Here is a 24,856-nt window from a genome sequence, read left to right as displayed (position 1 = left end):
AAGAAGTAAGGAAGTGAAGGTTGTCACCCTGCTGAATGATACACTCGTGGCTGAATGAGAAGTCTAGGGAACCGATGTGGCAGGGTTACCTTAAAAATACCAGAATGCTTTCTGCTTTTTCAGTTTCTTAGACAGTTATTTTATATTTAGAATGAAATGGACTAAAGAATATTGAAATGTAGGTGAGTGCTAGAAAAATCAAATGTAACATTAACGTAAATTCTAGGAAAAAATCGTGCATGCTCGGAACTGTGCTGTGTTTGGCATTACAGCTATGATATCACATGGTAACTCATTTCTACCTGCAGCAGATAAACCTCCAAATGTCATAAATTTGTTTAGAATTAACTTGAATGCGTAACTTGAATGATTTTTTTTTTTTTCTTTTTTTTTGCTGAAAGTTGATAAGATAAAAAATCATCTTGATAATGGAAATGTTGCAAATGAATGTATTCGTGCTTTTTTCTACAACTTGTTAAGTTAATATTACATATATGATTTAATGCTGTCCAACTCACATCTTGTCTGGCTTTCACAGTCACTACCCTATAAAGAATTTTGCCAAATTGCCTCATTTTGCCCAGCAAGTAACAATAAAACAGTGTACAAAGGCACGCTCGGCTGTCACCTTGATTGGATAGTAAACGGTCGTCGTAAAATTGCTAAATGATATTAAAACCGGGTGCATAAACTTGAAAACCACCTAGGACAACCTTAGACTGCCACATTAATCCAATACAATTAATGCAAAAATAAACTATAACAAGTGGTTAAAGCCTTCAAACCGTAAATCAAAATTCCACCTCTGATGTTTATTTCGGTCCACTCTAACCTCCAATTACGAAAAAGAAGCCATGCCATTGGACAATACGACCTCTGCGGTTACGTCATTTCCTGAATTGAAGGTTAGAATGGACCGAAATAAACATCAGAGGTGGAATTTTGATTTACGGTTTGACCATGCACGGAATTTACAAACGAGCGACGGGGTGATGTAGCCTGCAGTATTTGCGGTAAGCGTGCCAAGTTTTAGGCCGCTCCGATGCCCGGCAGTATTTTATTTTGATTATTATGTTGAAAATGGTTGAGTTTTGTTTCACAAGCTGACTCTATTTTATTGTCTCTATGGAGGTATATGGGGACTTTACGACATTCGGTTTGAAGGCTTTAACCACTTGTTATAGTTTATTTTTGCATTGTATTGGATTAATGTGGCAGTCTAAGGTTGTCCTAGGTGGTTTTCAAGTTTATGCACCCGGTTTTAATATCATTTAGCAATTTTACGACGACCGTTTACTATCCAATCAAGGTGACAGCCGAGCGTGTACAAAGGCAATTTAAATAAGCATGTTGTATTCAAGGTTGAAAAAATTCTTGATTAATTGTCATTATTTCGAGATAACCCAAGGAATCCTTACATTTAAAAAGGGGCTTTAAAATTTAGTTATATTATATTGACATTTTCCATGATTAAAGTCTGTGCTCTCAAACTGCTCTTTACACTATTGCTATTTTCAGATAATAATGTGTTCTTGGCCCTGAACTCTTGTACAACACCTCAATATGGCAGCCTCGCAGCTTGTGCTGGGAAGGCAGTTACTGTTTGACCAGGTGGAGAAGGGAGATGGGGATGCTGTTGCTCATCTGCTCCTCAACACAGGGATCGTTGTTGATGACAGGGATGACAACAACCAGACCCCCCTCATGGTTGCCTGCCAACAGGGTCATGTGACTATTGCCACGATGTTGTTAGATAGTGGTGCAGACGTTAATGCCGTGGATGATGTAAGTTGGTTTAAAAAAAGGCAGTTGGAAGGATAAATATCTGTGAAATATATTCATTACGTGTGAAACTAATCCTATGTACAGTAGAATCCATCAGTAGCATGATCATTTGTTTCTCAAAAGGGCAAAGTGTGAGCTAATTCCCATTTCTAATTTCTTTGGGCCATTCAAGACCCCAGGGTCTTAGAATCTACAGGCCCAAAGAAGAAAATTATAGTGACCAGTTAATGAACAAATTGACATTTTTAATAAAGTCAGACCTGCAATGGGAGCAGTGGCAGAGGGCATGGTCTGAAATGCACCAGCTGTGTCCTTTGAACCTTGTATTCGCATGTGGTAGGGATAAACTAGATCATTGCTAAAGAAAGACATGTCATTTGACCTTTCTCCTAGGTGAAATTTCGAAATAAATTGTGTTATTTTCCACTCCAGTGCCTGGCCTTTGATGCCCCAAGTGTCCAGTGCTAGTGCATTGACCTGTGTCTTTGCGGACACTGTTGAAAGTTTGTGCTGTCTCGTTAGTTCTCACGTTAAGAACTAACTACAGAACTTCCCTTTGAACATGAACTGATGTAAAAAGTGAAAAATATATGTAGACATCTCACTTTAAAAGTCTGTCTTTGTGTGGTGGGGTAGTGGATGGGTAGGGGTGGGGTGGGTGGAGGTCACCATGATTTTAACTTAGTCCAAAACTTGGTTGTGAGGAAATATTATTGCTTTAGCTATAAAACATGTAAACACTAGCATTTAACAGTTACCAAAAGAAAGAAAGAAACAAACAAAAATGGAATAAGAAGCTCAACTTTGATTTTTACAATTGAGAATTATCAAAACCTAGGATGTATTCTTCTTTAAGCTGACAGTCTTCAGTTTAGAGTACATTTCCAGAAGTCCAAATGTGTGATGACACTCAGTGCATACTCTTTGAATAGAACAGATAAGATTATTCATTGATTGGAAAGAGTAACAATACAATAAGAATTTAATTGGATTTCTACATTTATGGAATATAACACACAGGGCTAGTTCTAGTACATTGCTTTTATTAACAGTGTCCGTTGAATTAGTCTGTGTTTTGTGCTTGACAGCTCTGAACTTTTGGTGAATGGGACGGAGGATAGGGCACCAAGTTCAGGTTACATAATCCATTGTATTCAGTTGACTAGCAGTGGACTTATTAAGTTAAGGTTATATCCAAGTGAATTTGATATATGTGGATGAGTTGCTTTATTTTCTTTGTTTGTTTTATCTCAACAAACAAGAGAAAAAGAAGAAATTTTTAATGCATTCTCTTTGGCCTCTAATAAATAAACTGACAAGCTTTGATTTCATTATTGATAGAAGGGTTTACGTAATTATTGAATAGAATTTTTTCCTTTGGAAAAGTAATTTTAGAAAGCAAATCATTTTTCAACAAAGCTAAGAAATGCAGTCATTTCACTGTGGCTCATGGGAGGAGTTTTATTTCCCTTTTTTTGAACTTACAATCCCTATCAGATAATAGCTAATATTTCTGAAAAAAAAAAAAACATTATTTTTTATAATTGTTCAGGATAATTGGAGTCCCTTGCTGAACGCAGCCAAGGAGGGTCATACAGAAATTGTCAAGGTACTCTTGGAGCATGAGGCACACATCTCACACAGGGATATGGTAAGATATGTACCTGTACTACTTAAGAATTTGTCACACCCAGTACAATTGTCTGTCACATCTAACACAATCCAGTTAACACAGCTAACACATCACTATTGGTTTTACTCAATATATGTTTCGTTTCATTTATATTCACGTTTCGTCCATTTAGCTCCTTCATTTCTGCAGTTTCCTAAGAAATTTTGCCATGCACAGCATTTGTGCACCTGCAGTAGCAAATTTGACACATTTCTCTTTTTCAGTGTTGGCATCCTCCCTCTCTCTCTCACTCTCTCAAACTTAGAATTCGAAAGTGGGTTGTAATTCTGTGAATGAATGGTTTGGGGAATGGCATACTTTTGCAATAAAGGTAGAAAGTGTTGAAATGTCCATAAAAATAAACTTACATTTCTTCTCTGAATGTCTAGTTTTCAGAATCTGTGACTTATAAGTTGTGTATTCCAGGGAGGCTGGACTGCCCTGATGTGGGCTTGCTACAAAGGACGAACTGAAATCGCCAATATCTTACTAGAGCATGGAGCCAATCCCAATGTGAAGGCTGAGGTATGGAGGAAACAGTGTTATGTTTAGGACATTTTCTATCAGATTGTTCATGGATCCAAGATCTTGAATTTAGTAAAAAATTCGATGATGGGAATCATTAACTTTGGAACATTTCTTTAACATAGACATTACACGCTACAGTTTCAAAAATATGTCTTTCAAAATAATTAATTTCCATCATCAAATATGAATTTAAGCTTAATATGTGTAGGGCAATGCTGAAAACAAGCGGATACCAGGGCAATACTGTAGAAAATAAGAGTAGATAGTTAAAGTTTATTATTATTATTATTATTATTTTTTTTTTTAGGGGGGGGGGGATAATATTTACTTTGAAATTGGAAATTTCTCTCTGGTCATTATTTTTAAATATTTTAATAAATGATAACATTTCACTTTTAAAATACATTTTAGTGCATCATAAATGTTGATGCATTTGCCATTTGGAAATAATATGATATACAAGTCTTGTATCACCAAACTGATCTTGAGATCTTATGTACCTTAGATATAATGTCATCCTTATGTTTACCTGTTGACAATTTATGCTGACAAGAAATTTAAACTAAGTTTGCAATGTAGATTATTTTCACGCATTAGAAGATTTGAATTAAGAAAATTAAAGAAAAAAAAAACTCTTGCAGATCCGCCCACCTAACAATCATGAAAGTAAATATTCAGTGGTAAGATTTGCACCCAGACCATTTGTTCCAGTAGAGTAACACATTTTCATTGCCCTTGAAGTACCTGTTAATGCTACATTTGAACCAAGTGCATCATATAACAGTGAACAGTGAAATGACCATTTCCGCATGTAACCTAGTTGTACTACGGTCTCCTGTATGTATATGTAGCTGATCAATCAAATCGCTGAATCATTTTTTCTTCTCTCTCCCCATCACCTATATTACTCTGTTAAATGTCTCTCTCTGTCTGGAACATCCTTGGTAAAAAATTATAATAATGATAAATGTACCATACCAGTTATCAGTTGAAATTAAGTTTGCTACCTGTATGCTACCTGAGACTACAACTTTTTATCAGTTCCATCTGCTAAATTCCTTTTCTTATGGCCTCTGCACAGTTTTATCAGAATGACTTTGTATTGATCTTGAATGCATAATTGATAAGGGAAATAGTTTGGCGCAAGAAAGGGTGAGCCTCTTGTTGTCAGTATAAGGAACACCATACGAACTCAGCATGCAGAATAGTTTATATTTGTGTTACTGAATTTTACTGAATGGATTGTCAGAAATGAATAATTAGATAGATGAATGAACAGACAGAACTGCTGCATTGTTGTATGAAATTTAACTTACTAACCTTACGTAATTGTTCAATCAGAGAGTAACCATGGAAACAAGACGATCCCTGAAATTGCTTCTGTTGTTGAATTATTTAATTGAAAAGATTTCTTATCATCAGCCATTGATGGTTCTTTTGAGGTTCTTTTGCTGAGGATTACCTTAAGTTTGTTTATCAAATTTGGCCAAGCAAACTTTTCTCATTAAACGTAAAATTGATTTTAAGCAGGGCTGTAGTCACAGCTGATAATGAAAATGGATGTTACTTTGAATTTGTTTTGGGATAATTGATAAAAGTTTAAATAAGTTCACAAGTTAACCTTCAGTTTTGGGTTTTGTAAATCTGTTGCATTTGAGAAATTTGGTTGTGTTAAGTGTAACTTTTTAATGGGAAGGTGTATGGTAGGAAAAGGAAATAAATGAATTGTTTATAAAGAGATTATGTGTTTTTATCTGTGTGTCATTGCATTTTTTTCCCTAGCAGCTCATATAGACACATTCACCATATGGAGGAGCCAGTTACTTGATCAAGGCCCTTTGATAAAGTGTTGAAGCATCCTGCCTCATAAAAAAAAAAACATTGAGTCTTTTCCTTTTTTTTTAACCATTGCCATATCTTATTTGAAGCATGTCTTTCCACATTTCAGCACACCATGACCTGTCTTATATGGGCCTCGGGAAGAGGGCACGTAGAAATTGTCAAACTACTCCTGAGTGCAGGAGCCAAAGTGAACACAGCAGACAAGGTAAGCGTGCTATACTCCTTGAGGCTTTTTACTATAAATTATTTGTGACTATTTGTGTGCATTTAAAACTGTCTACTTTCAATGTTATATTATTTTGCTAACCAATGTTTTTTTTTTTTTTTAATAATTATTTTTCCTAGATTTCCTTTTTTCGTGGCTTAAATATCTCATAAGGTTCTTCACAAATGTTGGTAAAATTTTCAGCATAGACAGTTATTCATGAGAGGAAAATATTAAATTTCCATCGAATCTGTATAGGAAAAAATAATTGCATTGCCTCATAATTCTTGTTAGAGATCTGCACTCTGTATTTGTTCTTTAGATTTAGATATACTTGTCTGAAATATTCTTCATAATTGCAGTATGGCACAACCCCTCTTATTTGGGCGTGCAGACGAGGCTGTCTGGAGATAGTGGAGGAACTACTACTGGCTGACGCTAATGTGGACGTGGCAGGAATGGTAATATTGGTTGCACAGGTTATAAATAAAAGTTTGAGGGGATCGGTATTGTTTTAGCAGATGTTTTGGCCTCAATTTGTGATCTTTGGGGAGAAGAAAAAAAAGAAATTCTGTAACCTCTCGGCCTGCTTTGCTGTGATGCTGGCAAAAAGATATTGTTTTGAAATGTTTCTTCTAGGGTTGCCTGGCATAATTTTTATTTGGCTAAATAGTTTTAAAGAAAAACTATAAGCATTTTGAACTAAGCCAGTATTGTATGATCAACAGAATTTTGTAGGGATGATATGTGACAAGTAATTTTTTTATTATTGTTTCACATTTTTGATCATCTGAAAATTTCAGTGTTGAGTCAGTCTGTGCTATTAATATTTTCAAAATTTTTATCCCAAAAGACATTGTTCTCTTTCAGAATGCCTGGACTGCCTTACTTGTTGCTGTTAAGGGAGGGTTTGTGGATATAGTGTCAGCACTGCTTAACCATGAGATAGTGCCCAATGTAAACTGTGTCGACAAGGTAACTTTCACTTTCATTCTCAATAGTAAGACACTTGCTTTTCATGTTGTTTTCACTCGATCACATTTAAGCATTAAAACTGATGCTGCTCAATTTAGAAATAGTGCCCTTTTCGGACTGGCTAGTTTTTCTCTTCAGCTTTTGGATCTACATGGTCAATACAGACTTTTCACATAGTTAAATTGGAAATTGAATTTGTGTACATATGATTTTTGTACATCATGTTTAATTAATAAGAAAGGAGACATTTCTGTTATTCTGGATGGTCTATTTTAGGATGGCCTCACTCCATTGTCCATAGCCGCCAAAGATGGCTACTTTCAGATAGTGAAGGAGTTGCTACAGCATGGCGCTTATGTCAACATTGTGGACAAGGTAATGGGTAGAGTGAATTTAATCAGCATAAGTTAATTTTTCATCAAAGAATGCTTTATTAGATATACTTAGATTATATAATATTTATTCAAAAGTTTTGTTAAGTTGGTTTCGTGTCAGAAAATGTTGTTTTTTTTTTCATTTAGAAAGTACAGTATCCAAAAAAATTAGGTTTTTAGAATTTGAAAGTAAAAACCCTTCTGTAATTTCAGTCTGGTGACAGTGTTTTGATCAGAGCTACCAAGAGTGGGCATCTAGAAATAGTCCAGGCTTTACTGAAGAAGCATGCTGATATTGACGTGCAGGGAGAGGTAGGTACACATAAACTGATGACATGGTGTATATATTTCAATGATGTTTTACACATGTACTGATGACATTATGCACGAGCATTGATGACATAAGAACATGCACATCTGCATATGGTTTACCACTATAACTCATGCCATTTTCTATTCATATTAAATTTTCCTTTATAAACATTATTGTGTTAAATGTGTATTTCATGATTGATTCTGTATTTGATTAAGTTAACTTCTGGTTGTTTTTCTGATACTGTTGTCACAATTGAAAAAAAAAGGTTTATTTTGATCACACGCGCATGCATGCACAAACTTATTGTTTTGCAAATCAATCACATGCTGATTTTTCTGTCGCTCCTTCTCTAGCTGGCAGTATCTGTTGTAACCTTTATAAATAAGTTTCAGACCCATATTAATGATGATGATTTTTTTTTTCAGGACAACAAAACTGCATTATATTTTGCTGTAGAGAAAGGTCATGTGGAAATTGCTAGGGCCATTCTGGAACACAAACCTGACAAAGAGCTGGCCACGAAAGTAAGAAATTTTATGATTTATATGGTAATTGCAAACAGAAAACTTTTTCTCGGCTGTGCCAGATTTTATGATGTCAACTCTTGTTTTCACAGCATTTTAAAAGTTTTACAACATTATATTTTATGTATTTTATTTGTCATTTAATTTGGTAGAAATGTAAGTTGCAAGTATTAAAAAAGTCAGTTTTGATGAGGTATGATAGGAGCATGGCTTCTGTGCTTTAAGTATTCCGTTAACAAGTGGCATTTGAGAATGTTTAGTTATTTCGAGTCTTAGCTCTCATAGGAAAATTATTCCAATACTTTCATTTATTAATAATTTTGAATAAACAAATCCTTGGTTTATTTTTTTGTAGGACGGCACCACCCCCCTGCTGAAGGCAGTGAAGAACAGAAATTATGAGATGGTGAATCTGCTGTTAAATAAAGGTGCTAAAGTCTCTGCAACTAACAAGGTATGCTTGAAACAAATGAAGTTTCTATTCACACTTAATGGAATGATATTGATGTTTAAATTTGAACAAATAGAATAAAGGGAAAGTAATTCTAAATGGCAAACAGATAAGTTCATGTCCATGTGTTATTATATGATTTGATATTTTTTGGTGCAAAAAAATTATGGCTGAATGGTTTTGTTGTAAGGTCTTGTTTTCATCATATCATATGATCTTGTTTTACCACCTCCAGACACCAGAAAACTAAACTTGGTCGTAATTTAGGCACCAAAAGGGATGGAAACAAATTAATCTTTCTCTTCTATTTTCTAATAGAACAGTTTAAATTTCATTATCTTATTCAAGAGAATATAATTGTTTATGATTTTTATATCAGAAAGGGGACAATGCGTTGCATATTGCCCTACGTGTTAGGAGTCGCAGAATAACGGAACTGTTGTTACGTAACCCTAAAGAGAGCCGTCTGCTGTACAGAACTAACAAAGTTGGAGAGACTCCATACATGATAGATGGCAACCAGCCCAAGAGTATTCTGACATCAATACTGGGAAGGAGTGAGTACTGTTAAACATGCACAAGCACATTCACCCTTCATGTAACTTAAGTATAAATTACAACATCAGGTGTGTGTGTGTGTACACATATTTTTGTTTTGTTTTGTTTGTTTTTTTTTACAAAAATGGTTTTGTTATACATATTTAGGGCTTTGTAAATATCTTAAGGTTAGATATGAATTTCTGTTACAAGGCAGCTTAAATCTAATTACTGTTTGCATTGTTGTGGTATGTAGATGATTTGTGTGTCTATATGTGAGAGAGGGGGGGAAAGAGGAAGGAGAACTGGAACTATCAATTTCTCCTACTACGCAAGTACAAAACGTTATTATAACGTTACCATTATGTTTATAAACCAAAACACGTTATGGAAACGTGGTGATAAATGTTGTAAAACATCATGTGTTTGCTGGGATAAAACAACTGTTACAAGAACTAATCTGTCTTGACATTAGTAAAAAAAAAAACTAAACTGAATCACTATATAAAGGTATACTTCAGAATTATCATATCAAGCTCTGTCAGGAATCCTATTTACAATAATTTTAATAGTATTAATTTAATACCAATACATTTAATGCATGTAGGAAACCTGAACCAGACGGAAAGAGATGAGAACTTTGACCTATACAGCAGTGCTCTGGCTGACTGTCTCAGTGAGCCCACCCTGCACACACCCATCACTGTGGGCCTCTTTGCTAAGTGGGGCAGTGGAAAGTCTATACTTCTGGAGAGACTACAGGGTAAGTGGAAAGTCTGTACTTCTGGAGAAACTACAGGGTAAGTGGAAATCCTATAAATTTGGAGAGACTACCTGTTTTAAAAACATTTTACCTTTAAAACATTCCTGAAAAGATTATATGTATCTTTCAGGTATCTTGCATATGAAAACATTCTCCTTTCAGATGAGTTAGTTCAGTTTGCCCACCGTACCTCCGACCTTGTGGTGGAGTTTTCTTTTGGTTTGTTCTTCCTGGTCTTCATAGTGAGCAGTCTGATAGGTCTGACCTTTGGTCTGCCTTTGAGACGCTGGGAGATTGGAGTCGGGATTGGAGTCGGGTTGTTTGTAATGCAGTATGCATTTTTGGGTAAGTTTTAAATGGGAGAGGGGTGGGGGGGGGGGGGGGAGGTGAACTAATTGAAACAGTTGGAGATAAGAGCCTGGTTGTTTGTGATGCAGTATACGTTTTTGGGTAAATTTCAAGGAGGCATGGACTCTACAGTTTGATATATTATCTGATGTGTGGTCAAGTAATTTTGAAGGACAATTGTTTGTTATTGATTATTTTGCAGAAATAGGAAAAAGCATGAAATTTAAAAAAAAAAAAAAATATATATATATATATATATATATATATATATATATATATATATATATATATATATATATATATGCACACTTGTAATGCATAAATAAATAGAAAAGTAGATGAGAAAATTGGTATAAGAAGTGAATAAATAAATAGGTTTAAAAATAAGGCATCCGTAATGAAACAAAGATTCTGTATTCCAGGCATTGTGTGGGTTGGTTGTAAGAGGAAACAATGGAGGTGGGCACTTCACATTAGTAGTCTGCTCGAGAAGAAACTCAGCTTCCTCTTTCTCCTCGTCAAAATGGTCTTCTGTAACCCACCCAAAAACATAGACCCTAATCAGATGCCTGGAATAAGGTGGGATATTTTCCATGCCAGCAGTATTAGAATTATATTATTTAGCTTGGTTAGTCCCTTGATGGTGTAGTCATCAGCCTGGAGAAGGGCAAGGACAATTAGAAATGTGTGAAAGGACTAGAGCTGGTTGTTTATAAACTGACAGTGTACAAAGATTTTCAGGATGAATAAGTAGAGTGATGGCTAATATCAACCAGTGTCTTCTTTTAAGGTATGTCCATTCTGTAAAGTTGTCTTTACTTGCATGTCTTCTGCTTTTTTATTGTTGTTTTTATTGATAAAAGTTTGTATCTGTTATTTTTAAATAATATGCATGATTTATTTGGAATTTTAGGTTCATGTTCAGTGACTACATGAAGCTGACCAGTGTGGGGGCAGAGAAATCAATTGCCATGATGGTGGCCTCCCTTTGTGAAGCTATGGAGGAAGAGTACGGAATGCTCATCACAAGACTTTACAGAGTTTTCAAACCTAAGGGTATTTGTCATGTTTCTCATACTTAAATTAAGTGTTTAAATCTTAATCCGGAAGTAAGATTACAAAATAAGACTGTAAATCATTCCACCTGTTTTTACGCACACCAATTAAATTCCTTTTTATTCCAGGTCACACATACGGCCGTTTCAAATCCGTTTGCTGCATCCCAAATTTCCTTATTGCTGCACTTGTCTTCACATGTCTCATTGTGGGGGTTGTGTTGGTAAGCATACACGGAATAAGTGCTAAACTCCATGACAACTTAACCATCAACGCCATCTTGATCACCATAGTGTGCATTGTTGGGGTTGTCTTGATTGCAAACATCGTCACCTGGTGGCAGATAATAACGTCACTTCTAATCTCCCAACACAAAAGAACTCTGAAGACCGCCGACAGCTTCGATTCTCTGAAACTGGAGGGAATGCTCCAGATGTTAAAATCTGAGGTGAAATTGATGTCCAAAATCGTCAACTGTCATGATGCTTTCATGGGAAACAAGACCAGGTTGGTGGTGATTGTGGACGGTCTTGACAGCTGCGAGCAAGATAAGGTTTTGCAAGTCTTCGATACTGTGAACAACCTGTTCTCGGACCAAGACTCGCCGTTTATACTCATTTTGGCTGTGGACCCCCATGTCATCATCAAGGGCATCGAGACCAACCTCAACCTGGTGTTTCACGACTCCAATATCACGGGAAATGACTATCTGCGAAACATGGTCCACTTGCCCTTCTACCTCCAAAGTCAGGGAATACTGCCGAAGGCTAGCAAGAATTTAGAGAATGGGAGTGTTAGTGAATTCAGCTCAAATAATGATGTGCGATTTAGGGTAAGTGACAGACTTTTTTATTTCAAACCTGATGTCATTAATTTTTTCTTTGGCTTAAATATACATGTGTTGCTGTTAGAATTTTTGATGATATAGTCTCTTATGCCTTGATTATTAACAGTTTATTTCAAGTGTGTCCCTTACTTCTGGAGGTTTGTTTCTTGGTGTGTTGTGCTTTTAAGTTATTTATAAGACTAAAAAGAGTGTTGGTTGAAGTGGACAGTACTAGTATAACCACTCGTGATTGAAAAATTGTTTGACTTTATTTTGCAATTTCATTTCAAGATAGAATGCATTTTCTTTTTCTCTGAGCTTAGAAATGGATTGCATGTTTGCACTAGAAAAAAATATCATTCTGTAATACAATGACCCTTTTTGGGAGAGGGGGGCAAAACTTTTTTGCCTCTGAAATAGAGGTATGCTCAAAATTGTACTTAGTTTTACAACTTGTACGACTGAATTTGACAACTATCAATCTCTATGTATACGTTCATATTATATATATTTACGTTACTAATCAGCCACAAGAAAAAATATTTGCATATCTGACCCAGAATTGAAGGTTTAAAACATGGTTACTATGGCAACTCAACTTCTGTGTGAAGCTGTTTCATGAAATATGCATCCAAGCCCATGTACTTGACCTAGCTGGGATTGCTAGCATAATGTGAATATTCAGGAAGAATTACATCAGCTGTGACATACCCTCAAGGTCACATTGAAGGTTTTTTCAATGACTGTAGTACGTAGTTAAACTCAAGTTTTTGCAATCCAATATATACGGCATTGTCTTACAAGATGCCTTCATATTATGTAACAACTGCTGGATAAAGTAAATATTGTACATGTAGGAAGTTACCTTTCTGTTTCATAATTTCATCATTATTTTGTTCTATGAAAATATACGTAGCTCTGTCATCATGGAGAAATTTTATATGACAGTTATGTGTGTGTATATATTCTAAATTATTTATCGATAATCCAACCTTTAAACAGATAAATAAAAAAATTATTTCAAAGTGTCAAACAGAGTATAAATTAAACTTACTGATTTAAAAGTTACAAGAACATTTGAGTGCATGGTACTCTGAGTAGAGCTGTTGTTTGAAGAAAATCTGACTTAGAATATGAATTTTCATCTTTGTGCTCTTATGCTGTTATAATTATTTTCATCGACTGCTACAAAAAAATGTTAGGTCAGGTCAATAATGTTGTTTGATACAGTTCAGAAAGTCTGTAATAATACTATTTGTTTAATTGCAAGTTCTGAATTAAATTGAAATTTAGAATGTATTTGATAAAATCATATGGTTATAAAACATACACAAAGGTTGATAGTGGGAAGAGAATGAAAGTCCACAGGAATATCACAGTTTTATATTTCAGTTTCAAAGCATAATAAAATTATTTACCATGATGGACAGGAACTGCCTATGAAATAACAGATCTGTTAAAAATTCACTTTCATACTATTTAAAATATTGCTATTGATGCAATGAACCAATATTTTTTTTAACTCTAAGCAGTTGTATATTCCATCATATTTTATATCTTCAGATTTTCTCATTAGTTACAACTTACAAACTTTGCAGTTTCACAGCATTTTTATCCTAGTTGTAGATGCAGGGGAAATAAAGCACGTCTTCAGTTAAACGGTCCTCCCTTTACCTGACTCACCTTTTATTATTTCAATATATTGTTTTGACTTGATTTTGTTTATTTGATTAGACTATATCTACCAGTGCATTTTCACTGTTAAGGTCCTATCTGATTTCACTTTATATTTTTAAAAATGTGTGTGTTTTGACATGATTTTGTTATTTGATTAGACCAGTTCAGTATCCAGTCAGCACCGGGTGTTTCTAGACGTTCCTGGAGTAAGTGGAAACAGATGTGGCGTCTGGTCCATGCATCTATAAATTCTTAATAATTTTGAGCCGCAAGTGAATTTAGACTTCGCAGTGCGCTGGAGATTTTTTAAAAAGGAGAAAAATATTATCTGTTTGGATTTGACACTTTTCCCTGAGAAGTTCTGTTATTAAAATTGAATGATGTTTACACAAACAAATATTTTTGTATGGTTATAATTATAGTATTTGTCATTATATTATATCATAATGAAGATTTATAGAGAAAATTGTTAGGATTTAATATATATAAGATGCGTGGACCTGCCAGTGCCAATATTTGTTGGGGTAGAATTAGGGTAAAAAGTCCTGGTAATTTTCACCTTTTTTGTAAAGCTTAATTAATAATGGTGATCAAATTGATCAAATAATGATTTTTGTTAAATCAAATAACTAAACTTTGCTTTGCACGTCCAATAATAATGAATTGTAATCGCAGTATTAGGATATTCTGTACCTTTATGAAAATGGTGGTGGCTGATTCATTATTGAATTGATTTAGTCATAATGCCTTTTTTGTTTATTTGTTTGTACATTTGTATTGCACATGCAGTAAGACCTACACCATCCCAGATATGCATGCATACTAGCATATAATAACACATGCACAGTGACACCAGCGCCCCCCCCCCCCCTTCCCTTTCCCTGCTGCCTTGTAGCTATAGGTATTCATATAATTGTGCTTGCCTTAGTCTCTGTATGTGGACTAACAGCTTTTAGCTTCAGCTGATAATAACCATTGATAACCAATAATTTTCATGATACCACTGGTTGAAATGATTCATTTTTTTCTTTAAATTCAATTTATTAATGATAGGCAATAGTTTTTGAAGTATAGTTGTCCACTTTTGTCTAATACTAAATTTGTGTATAACTTTTTGTTATTTTTTATTATGTAATTGGCTGAAAAAAAACATTATTATTGTTGTTTTTGTTCAATTTGATCAGTATACAAGGAAGCCAGTTAGGCAATGTTGGCAACATTGTTAAATTTTATTAATGGTATATGCAGAAGGACAAGAGGGTTTAGATGTTTAATAAGTAAATATTTTTAGTTGACATGAAAGTATCTTCTTATGCTTGTTGTTCAGGCTCAAGCATTTTGCATGTTAAATGATTTCCTCATGCTCTGCTTGATTTGAAGGCAAATTCTGATTTCATTTCTAAATATTACCTTTTATTAATTTAATAAATAAATTATTTATTTATTTATTTTATATAACACTACTAATGATGATTCATTTTAAAGAATTTGTAGAATACTTTTATTTAAAAGACAATATTTTTCTTGATCAGTCAGTGACCAAGGCTTGTTTTTCTGGGCTGACTAACTCATACTTCCCCCTTGAACAGAATAGGAATTACTTTACTTGTACTTCAACAGTAATTTAATTTAAAACAACCTAAATGAAAGCACTTCATATGTATCACAATCAGAATCAACTTCATTTGACTATGTAATTTTTATTTTGTTTAATATTGATGGTTTTGATTTGATCTTGAAATGCATGATTTATTTATATGACTACAGGTAGTGTAACAGTGAAGGCAATAGTATCACGAAAACAGAACACTTGCAGAGCAAATTATGACATTGACTGTTATGAATGATTTTGTTTATGGGGTTGTGTAAAATGGAATTTATAGAATCTGCTTTTATCCCCTCACTCCACCCCACCAGAAAAAGAAAGAAAAGAAAAGGCAATTTTGTTTGATGTTCAATCAGGGCTTTTCCCAGGATTGGGGTACAGGCTGTCCAAAATGATCGTCTGTAATTTCCTACAATATTTCAGGGAGTCCAATGCCATAATTTTTCAAAGAAGTTCATATTCTGCCCAGCCAATTTAGAAAATGTAGGCTGTCCAGTGATGCTGACAGCTGTCCAAATGACGGCCGAATGGTTCGGTGGGAAAAGCCATGCGTTCAGTTCAGTGAAAGTGATTACTGAATAAATTGATAAAAAATAAAATAGCAGGAATCTTTTTACTATTGATTTGAGTTTCCCCCAAAAGAATTACAAGTGATTAAACAATATATTTTTGATATTTACTGTAAATCTCTATTTGCACATAAATACTATCCACTAAAAAATCTACCTAAAATAAAGCACAGTACATCCTTGCACATACCTTAATCTTTCTATTGCTTCACACACCCCACCCCATGCATTTTGCCCCACCCACCCGGCCAAACATTGACAGTAGGGGGTGTCAGGAACATTCAATTCAAAGGGCTTTATACCATTCCATGGTGAGTTTGAATTGGTCACAATCAAAAAAATATCCTTTCAGTAAAAAAAAAAGGTTCACTAGGTAAGTGCTGAGGAAGCATTTACCCAACATGGGGCAGAGAGCAACTAAGTTCATGCATACTCATGCATATACACAAATGCATTCAAACCTGCAAATGTGAACACACATACATACACAATATGTATCATTATAAATTATTGGATCTCTAATTTCTGGTGTTTATGTGCTTAGACTGTGGTGTTATTGTCACACTGTCATTGTCATTTTACTGTGAAACCATTGTCATGTTTGTAATTGTCAAAATAAGTCATTTGCAATTGCATATAATGCAGCCTACATAAGACACAATTATGTACATTGTGTCTCATTGACAAATAGAATACAATCCATATTACTCTGTCTTTTTGAAACAGGAAAATTTGTTTGAGGTTATGCATAGATTTGCATTGTGCAGCCTCCATTAATATAAGTTTCAACTAACTCGATCCCTAAAAAGTTTGTAAATGTGGATGAAGAATAAGACTTGTTCATTGAGGAACAAGAAAGTATAATTCCTTATAAAGTGATGAGTTGTGTGGAGACTAAACTGCATATAGAATATCAACATATTTAAGAATTGTAATCATCCTATTAGATATATTATATCTTTTATATACTTTTGACCCCTCATTCTCTCTCTTTCATTATTTAGAGACAGGACTCCAGCTTCTCTCAGTTGTCAGTTCCCATGCACTCCAAGACCTCAGAACGCAGGCGGGCCTATTCTATGTCTGGCAATGTGTTCTCATCTGTGGGGAGTGTCGGTGGGGGCGGGGCAATGTCACGGCAGGGGTCCACACTAGACCTTGCCAGACCTACCATTTCGGGGGACTACTTCAGCGATATCAACCCACGCAGTATGAGAAGACTGGTGAATATTGTCGCAATAACAGGTATGAGCGCATGTTTGAAGCACGCAAAGATTTATACGTGCATGCATGTATATAGGCATGTACATAGCACATCTCCCTATGAAGTAGGAGTACAGTTGAAATGGGAGGGGGAGATTAACCGACATCCAAAAAGTGGATATAAGGCAAACTGGGGCTCATGGTCAGTCATCTGACTGTCATTGTGAGAAAGACCAGTGACAGTAATGGTTGTACATAAAATGTATGATTTTCATACCTTGGGCTTCAAGGATTCTAATTGTATTATACAAATACCAGCCTCTCCAGTTGGGAAATTCTTGTGGTTTTTATAATATAAACCTATAATTTAGCTAATAACCAATTTTTATTGAGCAGGCCTGCATCTGGTTCTAATCTATGGCATCTCCTTCCCGATGACAATTTTGACTTAAACAACATACATTTTGTTTTTTATTCATTTTTTCATCTTCGTCTGTTTCTAAAACTGATCAGACACCAAGTTGAAATGATATTTAAACAAATTAAAATTTTTTGAACCTATAACTGGATTTACAAGTGTACATTGTCATCAAAATGTTATGCAATATTTTTCAAGTGACAAAGTACTGGTAGGTGATCAATATGTAACCTGTAGGAATACTCTCAATGGGGTCTTAACATTGTCTCTGTTGTAACATTTTTCTGGCCAGCAATGAATTCAGAAACTTGTCTATACATTTGAACATCTGTCTGGTCATGGTAAACATAATGCCAGTTATCATGAGTGATAACTCAAATATGAGCAAACAAAACACTGTACTAGTAGTTATAAAACATCATACTAGCTTTGGTTGAAGAACAATAGGTGGATATTTTGTCATCATTATTGCGACATGCAAAGAGCACAAAACCCTATTTATATTATGAAATCTCAAGAAGAAGAAACCCTCATTGCACTAGCTCAGTTTCTCTCCTCCGCTTTTGCTAGGAGGGATCTAGAAGACAGTGCTGCACCCATTGGCAATTTAGTAGTACTGTAGTAGTAATAGAAACTCGAGTTAATTTTTTTAGTAAGTTAGTAAATAGTCTTACTCAGTGTAATTGTTTAATAACATATTCACTAAAATTATATTTATATTGTCTTTTTCATCCACCCTGGTAAATAAATCCACCCTGGTAAATAAATCCACCCAGTGAAGTAAGCTATATTAGCTCAGTACCTCACTAATGCCCTTGCTAGGAGAAATTGTAAAGACAGTGCTGTATCTACCAGCAATTGAACACAAGATCTAGAGTCATTCAGGCTCAATAGTAAAAATCTGCACTGTATGATTAGTAATATACTATATTGTATCTTTATTGTACATTTTCATCTTCTGGCGTAAAATTATACACTACAGTGGACAAGGTATATGTCTGGGTATGGATGCTCCTGGGGAAGGCAACATCCATTTAGGATTGAACAGGTTCATAAAGATGAGGATTTTAATCAGTTTAAAATTTGTAAAACCAACAAGCTTCAGGTTTTTATTAAAACCCACAGTTCATCGGTACCTTGCATAATTAAACTGACATCTGTTGTAATGAATATAAATCATCATTATTCATATAATTCATTATAATTATTGTCTGTTTGTTCATCAGGTCGCCTTCTGCGTGCCTACAATATAGATTTTTGTTGGTATCGCCTCTCTCACTGGGTTAATCTGACGGAGCAGTGGCCATATAGGACCTCCTGGATACTGTGGTACTTTGAACAGCAGGAGAAAACTGCCCCGCTGGATGACAAAGTCACTCTGAAGGATATATATGACAAGTAAGATCATTGTAATTTTGATCGCCCTGACTCCATGATTTTTTTCCTGATGATTGTATGATCATATGCATACTATGAAAATTACTATATTATATGTTTTTTATTCAAAGTGAATTGGTGTTTCAGTTTTAGCTGCGTTCATTGCCTCATCTTGCTTTTTTCTTTTTCATTAAAAAGCAAAGGAGAAATGTCAAAGACATATACCTAAATATATTGAATTATGGATAGCCTCCATGGCTGTTCTTGCCACAAACCGTAGTTTGTCTAGATTTCAGACTATGACTCAACATATCTACCATTCTTCAGTTTTTACGACCAGACATTCTTAATGGCTATAAATCTTCTGATTGTCTTGACTGCCCCTGACTTCACAATCACTGTAGGCATCCCTTTGTAACTGCCAAACTGCATATTCATTTTACTTCAAATTTATGAGTTTATTTATTTATTTTATTTTATTTTTCATTTTATTATTATTATTATTTGCATATTTTGGAAAAAAAATTGTCCCAGGACGACTTCTCAACCAGATTTTTAAAAATTTTACTAAGAAGCTTTATTTGATAAGGCAGACAGAGGATAAAAGTTCTGCCTCATTTCACTCAAAAAAAATAAAACTTAAGGTTTTGTCTCATTATGCTCTTTTAAGAACCCTACCCTTTCTCCCCCTGAATCAGTCATCAAAAGTTCTATGGTGAGAAGTGTCCTAAAAAGTGCCAGTTCTTTTAGTCACCCACCGAAGTAGATTTTGGTTTACTGTTCACACTTGAACTGTGCAGTGAAGTAAAAAACAATACAGTGAAGTGTGAAGAATTGTGTATTGAATTTTACTAGGATCACACCTTTCCTACCGCCAAAGGAGCTCCATCCTTTGATAGAAATTGACCGCAACCCTCAGAAGTTGGAAGTGTTCCTTGCAAGCTTCACTCCGCAGCTGACCGTTGGCGACATCAGAAGACTACTGCCTTGTAGCATTAGTATAGACCCCTACCTCAGGAAGCTGATCAAAGGTAATTTGCAATTGGGGGAAAGATGATTGCCAGGGAATGTTGGAGTTGGTTATGATGGGCGTGTCTAAATAGATCTGATCCAAGAGTGTGTCTGCATATGTTTGAGTGTGTTAGTGTGCATAAAGATTTGGGAGTGTTTCATATAAAAATGCAGTTATGGTGAAGACCTTAACTCCCAATATGAATTTTTTTAAAGTTTATTTTTGAGTAAACAGTTCCAAATACTTGCAATTTCTGTTGTTATTTGTATAGATGAAGGTTATGATTTGGCCAGTGAATTTTTATTTATAGATACAGCATAGTCCATACATAATATCGGCACCTGGCTCTGTCCTAGTGACCAGAGTTGATGACACTGAAATATCTGTTGTGGGAGTCAGAGCTGGAGCCTCACACATTTTTATTTATTTATTTAGTGCTACCGCAGGCACTAATGTCATTCTGTTTCAAATTAATGGTGATTACTCAGTGTTTTTAAATACAGGTCAATTTTGAAAGTGGACATGGTCTGGTGACTCAATGATTTTGGCCTTGTGGACAATGTGTTATACAAATGGTGACCCTGTTAAAGCTGGAACCCTTTTTTTTCTGTTTCTTGTGGCCCTAAAATGTTGGCCAAGTTCAGAACTAGGCACGATGCGATCATTTCTATTTTAATTTTTTTCTTCTTGTTTCTCCTGATATCAAAATGGCAATTTTCCTTTGTTTACGTTTTCAGAGTTCAAAGAACAACAAGACAACATCCAGACGGTCAACATGGACTATTCAGTTCCTTTTCGACCACTGGCAACTGCATGTTCAACACCCCAGCTATTGTCTTCCTCCGACCCTCGAGCTACACAAATAGGGCAGCTCCGTAAACGTAACAGAGCTGCCACAGTGGACCCTGGCAGCCAAGTATCCCCAGGGCCCTATGGGTACCCAGTGATGCCTTATGGGTACCCTAGTCCCTTTGGCCCCATGCCAGCCATGCCTTATGGCATGCCTGTGCAGTATGGGAACATTACCCCATGGCAAAGCACATCCAAAAGGACCCATACAAAAGTACCTCAAGGGGTAAGTGTAATGGTATAAACATTGGTCTTTGGGATTTATTGAGAGCATTGATATTAAAATTGTTTAAGTTTGTTTTTGCAATGATATTGGGTATGAACATTTGTTTTGAGCTGCTATTGTTTTCCAATTAAATGAATAAACACTACAGGTAAAACTATTGCTTTAATTAGATTGATATGTGGATAGCAAATTTATACCATGTTGTTGGCATGGTTCTTAATGTGTACATTTAACTAAGAATTTTTCTTTCTTTTTGGATTTTTAGATCAAATTAGCAGCATTAACAGTGGAGGGTGTGTGTTTGTTATTGGAAAAAATAGAGGGATTGAATGCAACAGCACTTCCAGAATACCAGGACAGAATTAGAGGAAACAACATCACTGGTATAGTCCTCATCAACTGTGATCTAGATGAGCTAAAACTGGTCATGGGAATGACTTTCGGTGACTGGCAGCTGTTTAGGGCAGCCATCATGGCAATGCGTGACCAAGAAATGTACTCTTCAGATGAAAATGAGGGTGGAGCTGAGGAGCAACTGCAGACACAGTACAGAGGAGATGTGACGGACACGGGGCCAACAAAAGAGCATGCAAAGCTTCTCCACCAGAAACTTCAGAAAGTGAAGTATGACTTGGACAACAACCCAGGAAGTCACCTGACAGCGCCACTTCCATCCATCTTGGTTGATCAGGCCAGCAGTGTAGACAGTTTACCCAGGAGTAGCACAGAACTAAGTCCAAGGGCCCTCAGCCCTACCAGAGACTTCCCTTCTCATCAAGGAAAACTGGAATCTGTTGGGGAAGAACCAAACGAAGAGGAGGAGGAAGAAATGTCCAAGACCCCATCTGCCTCTTCACGCCCCATCCTGGCAGAGACTCGGCAGGATTCAGTGACATCAAATAGCATCAGTCCCCCGAGTGGCATGCGTAAGAACGACAGCCTCCTACAACAGTTGGTGAGGGAGAATCAGATGCTGAGGAACATGATGGATGAAATTACTGAGGGAGATGCTGCAGAGACAGAGTGGATCCAACAAGATGGTCTCCTCGATCCCATCCTTGAGACTGAATTGCCGCCCCAGCGTGGGCGTTCAGCATCCCGAGGCTCTACTGATTACAGCATGGTGAGTTTTGATGCTCGTCGTCATAGTGATACCAGTGATGCTGTCCTAGCTCTTCCTCCACAACGTATGGTGACGTTTGCCAGCAGGGACGAGGTGCACCAACTGAGCAAAGACAATTCTTTAGAAATGACCAGTAGTATATCAAAAACAGATGGCAATAGCAGTAGTAGATGGAATGGCAGCCCAGAAGTAGAAATGGGTAAAACGGAAGTTACCGTTGGAAAATCAACTTTCTTTAGAACCTTGTCTGATGATCCTGCTGATTCTGAATCCTCTTCATCAGCACTGGCTTGTCATGACAATATGGTCATTACTACCACCACCCTTGGCGAACAATCCGTAGAAACATCCAAAACATCCCAGCAGCAACCTGTAATGGATGATGAACGGGTGTTCATTGAGACAGAGGCTGTGGAGAAAAGACAACCGAAGAAAACATACAAGAAGAAAATGCGTGCTGTAACCATCGAATCACCATTGCTGCGCCAGAAAACTTTTGATGACAGTGATGACGACTGGGAGCCCGAATGGGACTCCATGGATTTTGCCAGCAGAGACTACACCCCAAAAAAGAAAAAGCCTAGAAAGCTTCGCAAAGGAAACTCCTCAACACCCGTGAGAGCAAGCTCAAGCATTGAGAAGTTGACCAGCAAAATCACTGCAGCTGTGTCAGGCCACAGGCATCACCATGCACAGGTGGAGGAAGATGACTCAGCAGAATTGGCCGCTGGCCAAACCAGGAAGAAGAAGCTGAAGAAGATCAGAGCCTCCCAGGATAACAGGGGAGAGTATGTCACTGTGAAAGATGGGAGCCTCTCCTCTAGTTGTTCCAGCACTCCAACAACAGATGGCCCAAAATATTTAGATGCTTTGCAACTGTCTGATGGCTCGGATGTTGCTCTCTCTCCTGGTTTGGAATCTCTGGGCCTTTCTCAGATTGATGTGGGCAATGGTGGAGAGGGCTCTCCTACTGATGTGGCCTCATTAAAGAGTGGGTTGGCATCACAGCCAATTGTTATTGAAAACTGTCATGGCGAAAGGGGCAGCAGTAATACTTTGATCGATCTAAAACAAGCGATTGGTGAAAATGACTGTTATGTACAAGTGGAAGATGAAAAGGAGGTTGTAGACAGAGAGACGAATGTGTAGAAAAGCAATGCTCTGGAGAAAAGTATTTTTTAATGTTAAAGAAATAATAATGAATAATGCATCCATTGACAACTGAATCTAGATGTAATAACGATAATGATGTTAATATTAACATTGGGTATATTAAAAGAATATGCAGTAATTTTCATAATTATTTAACCTTAATGATTTTATTCCCGATCCTAACTTTTGAGATTAATTGTGATAAATTTGAGACACTATACATAAGGTACTAACATATTTTGTCTCCAGGTATTTTCTGTTGTAATAAACTTTTCTTCAAAATGTACTAGCTAGAATGTGAAGAGGAATGTTTCCGTGAATAGTGAGTCTATAAATCCCTGAGATGACCTCACCCAAAGTCAATATTTGTATATTATTATCAAAACTCCATGTTTTTTAATTCGGCATATATCTGTATAACAAGGGTGTTTGAAAAATATAAGTAATAATGATATCAGCTAATGATACAATAAAAACTGAATGAAGCCATTTGTTTGAATATATATTGTTTGAATATTATATATTGTGTGCATGCACCACCCCACCAAGGGGGGCATGGAAAAATAATAAAAATACTGAAAAAATATAAATGTGTTTTGCTATCACCAATAAGGTGGTACTACAGTGGGTTACATTGTCCATGTATCACGCCGTTCACGTTGTATCAACTATCCAAAGAAAGTCCCCCAAACTTCAATTTGTGAAGTCCACTTGGTATCCCACATTGTCTGTTACAGACTGTGGAGCTTACGGGCCATTCGCAAACGGTTTCTCTACTCAAAATGGTCCGAGGCGTATTTAGGCTTAGGTTGTTATTCATCCTATGGAAGAACAAAAGGCCTGTCAACGGAATTGAAAAGACGGCTCTCCTGTCCTTGAAATGCATTCCAAAAAAGGGGGGTTCCCTATCCTTTTTGCCAATTTTGATATCTTTTGACTCTAATATTATACCAGAATATTACCACCAATCGGAGTATATAAGGATCCGTGTGATATAGGGGGTTGTTAATATTTTTGTTTTATTATTTATCTGGGTTAAACATGGTTGCACAAAAAGGCCTATCCGACTGTTTCGATTGAGTTTAGCCATTCAAAAGAAAGCGGAAAACGGGTTAAATAAGGCATGCGAAATTCATCAGATTCCATCACCAAGCAATTATCAGAGTGACTTTAGACATGGACAATAATCTAGACTAAACATTCTTCAAACAAAAAAGTGTTTATGGATCGTAGTTTTATTTATTGTTGAATATGGTGCATTAAGGAAAATTGTTGAATATGGTGCATTAAGGAAAATTCCCAGAAAATTTTGAAACCTGCAAAATACTGGTTCCTTTGACCACTACGACCAAACTCTCTTCAACTCAAATTTATTCATTTATTGTCGGTCTAGTACCGAAAACACCATTCATGGACCGTGGAGTCTGAAATAAGTTTAATCA

At 36.0% G+C, this 24,856-nt stretch overlaps 1 protein-coding gene across 4 annotated transcripts; it reads left to right on the top strand.

The window, feature by feature from the left end:
• The first annotated feature begins 1 nt into the window (after position 1).
• Positions 2-23,903, top strand: LOC106170330 (uncharacterized). 4 transcript variants are annotated; one of them, XM_087007952.1, is made up of 24 exons: positions 2-182; positions 1,519-1,785; positions 3,338-3,436; positions 3,884-3,982; positions 4,627-4,665; positions 5,934-6,032; positions 6,395-6,493; positions 6,903-7,007; positions 7,284-7,382; positions 7,595-7,693; positions 8,123-8,221; positions 8,577-8,675; positions 9,052-9,229; positions 9,817-9,972; positions 10,135-10,317; positions 10,743-10,899; positions 11,234-11,376; positions 11,505-12,208; positions 14,038-14,085; positions 17,059-17,299; positions 18,902-19,073; positions 19,908-20,083; positions 20,802-21,139; positions 21,405-23,903. In XM_087007952.1, the coding sequence occupies exons 2-24, from the start codon at positions 1,564-1,566 to the stop codon at positions 23,409-23,411; spliced, it is 5,661 nt and encodes a 1,886-aa protein (XP_086864078.1). In that variant the 5' UTR covers positions 2-182; positions 1,519-1,563; the 3' UTR covers positions 23,412-23,903. The 4 variants fall into 4 exon arrangements, with proteins under 4 accessions (XP_086864078.1, XP_013405623.2, XP_086864080.1 ...); XM_087007953.1 differs by having other exon boundaries at positions 3-178; XM_013550169.2 differs by lacking the exon at positions 4,627-4,665.
• The last annotated feature ends 953 nt before the right edge of the window (positions 23,904-24,856 follow it).

Source organism: Lingula anatina, chromosome 3 (assembly GCF_051362555.1).
Source record: "Lingula anatina isolate TDL-2025a chromosome 3, LinAna3.0, whole genome shotgun sequence".
Classification (NCBI taxonomy): Eukaryota; Metazoa; Brachiopoda; class Lingulata; order Lingulida; family Lingulidae; genus Lingula; species Lingula anatina.
The sequence above is the reverse complement of the archived record's forward strand: the minus strand, read 5'-3'. Positions and strand labels throughout refer to the sequence as shown.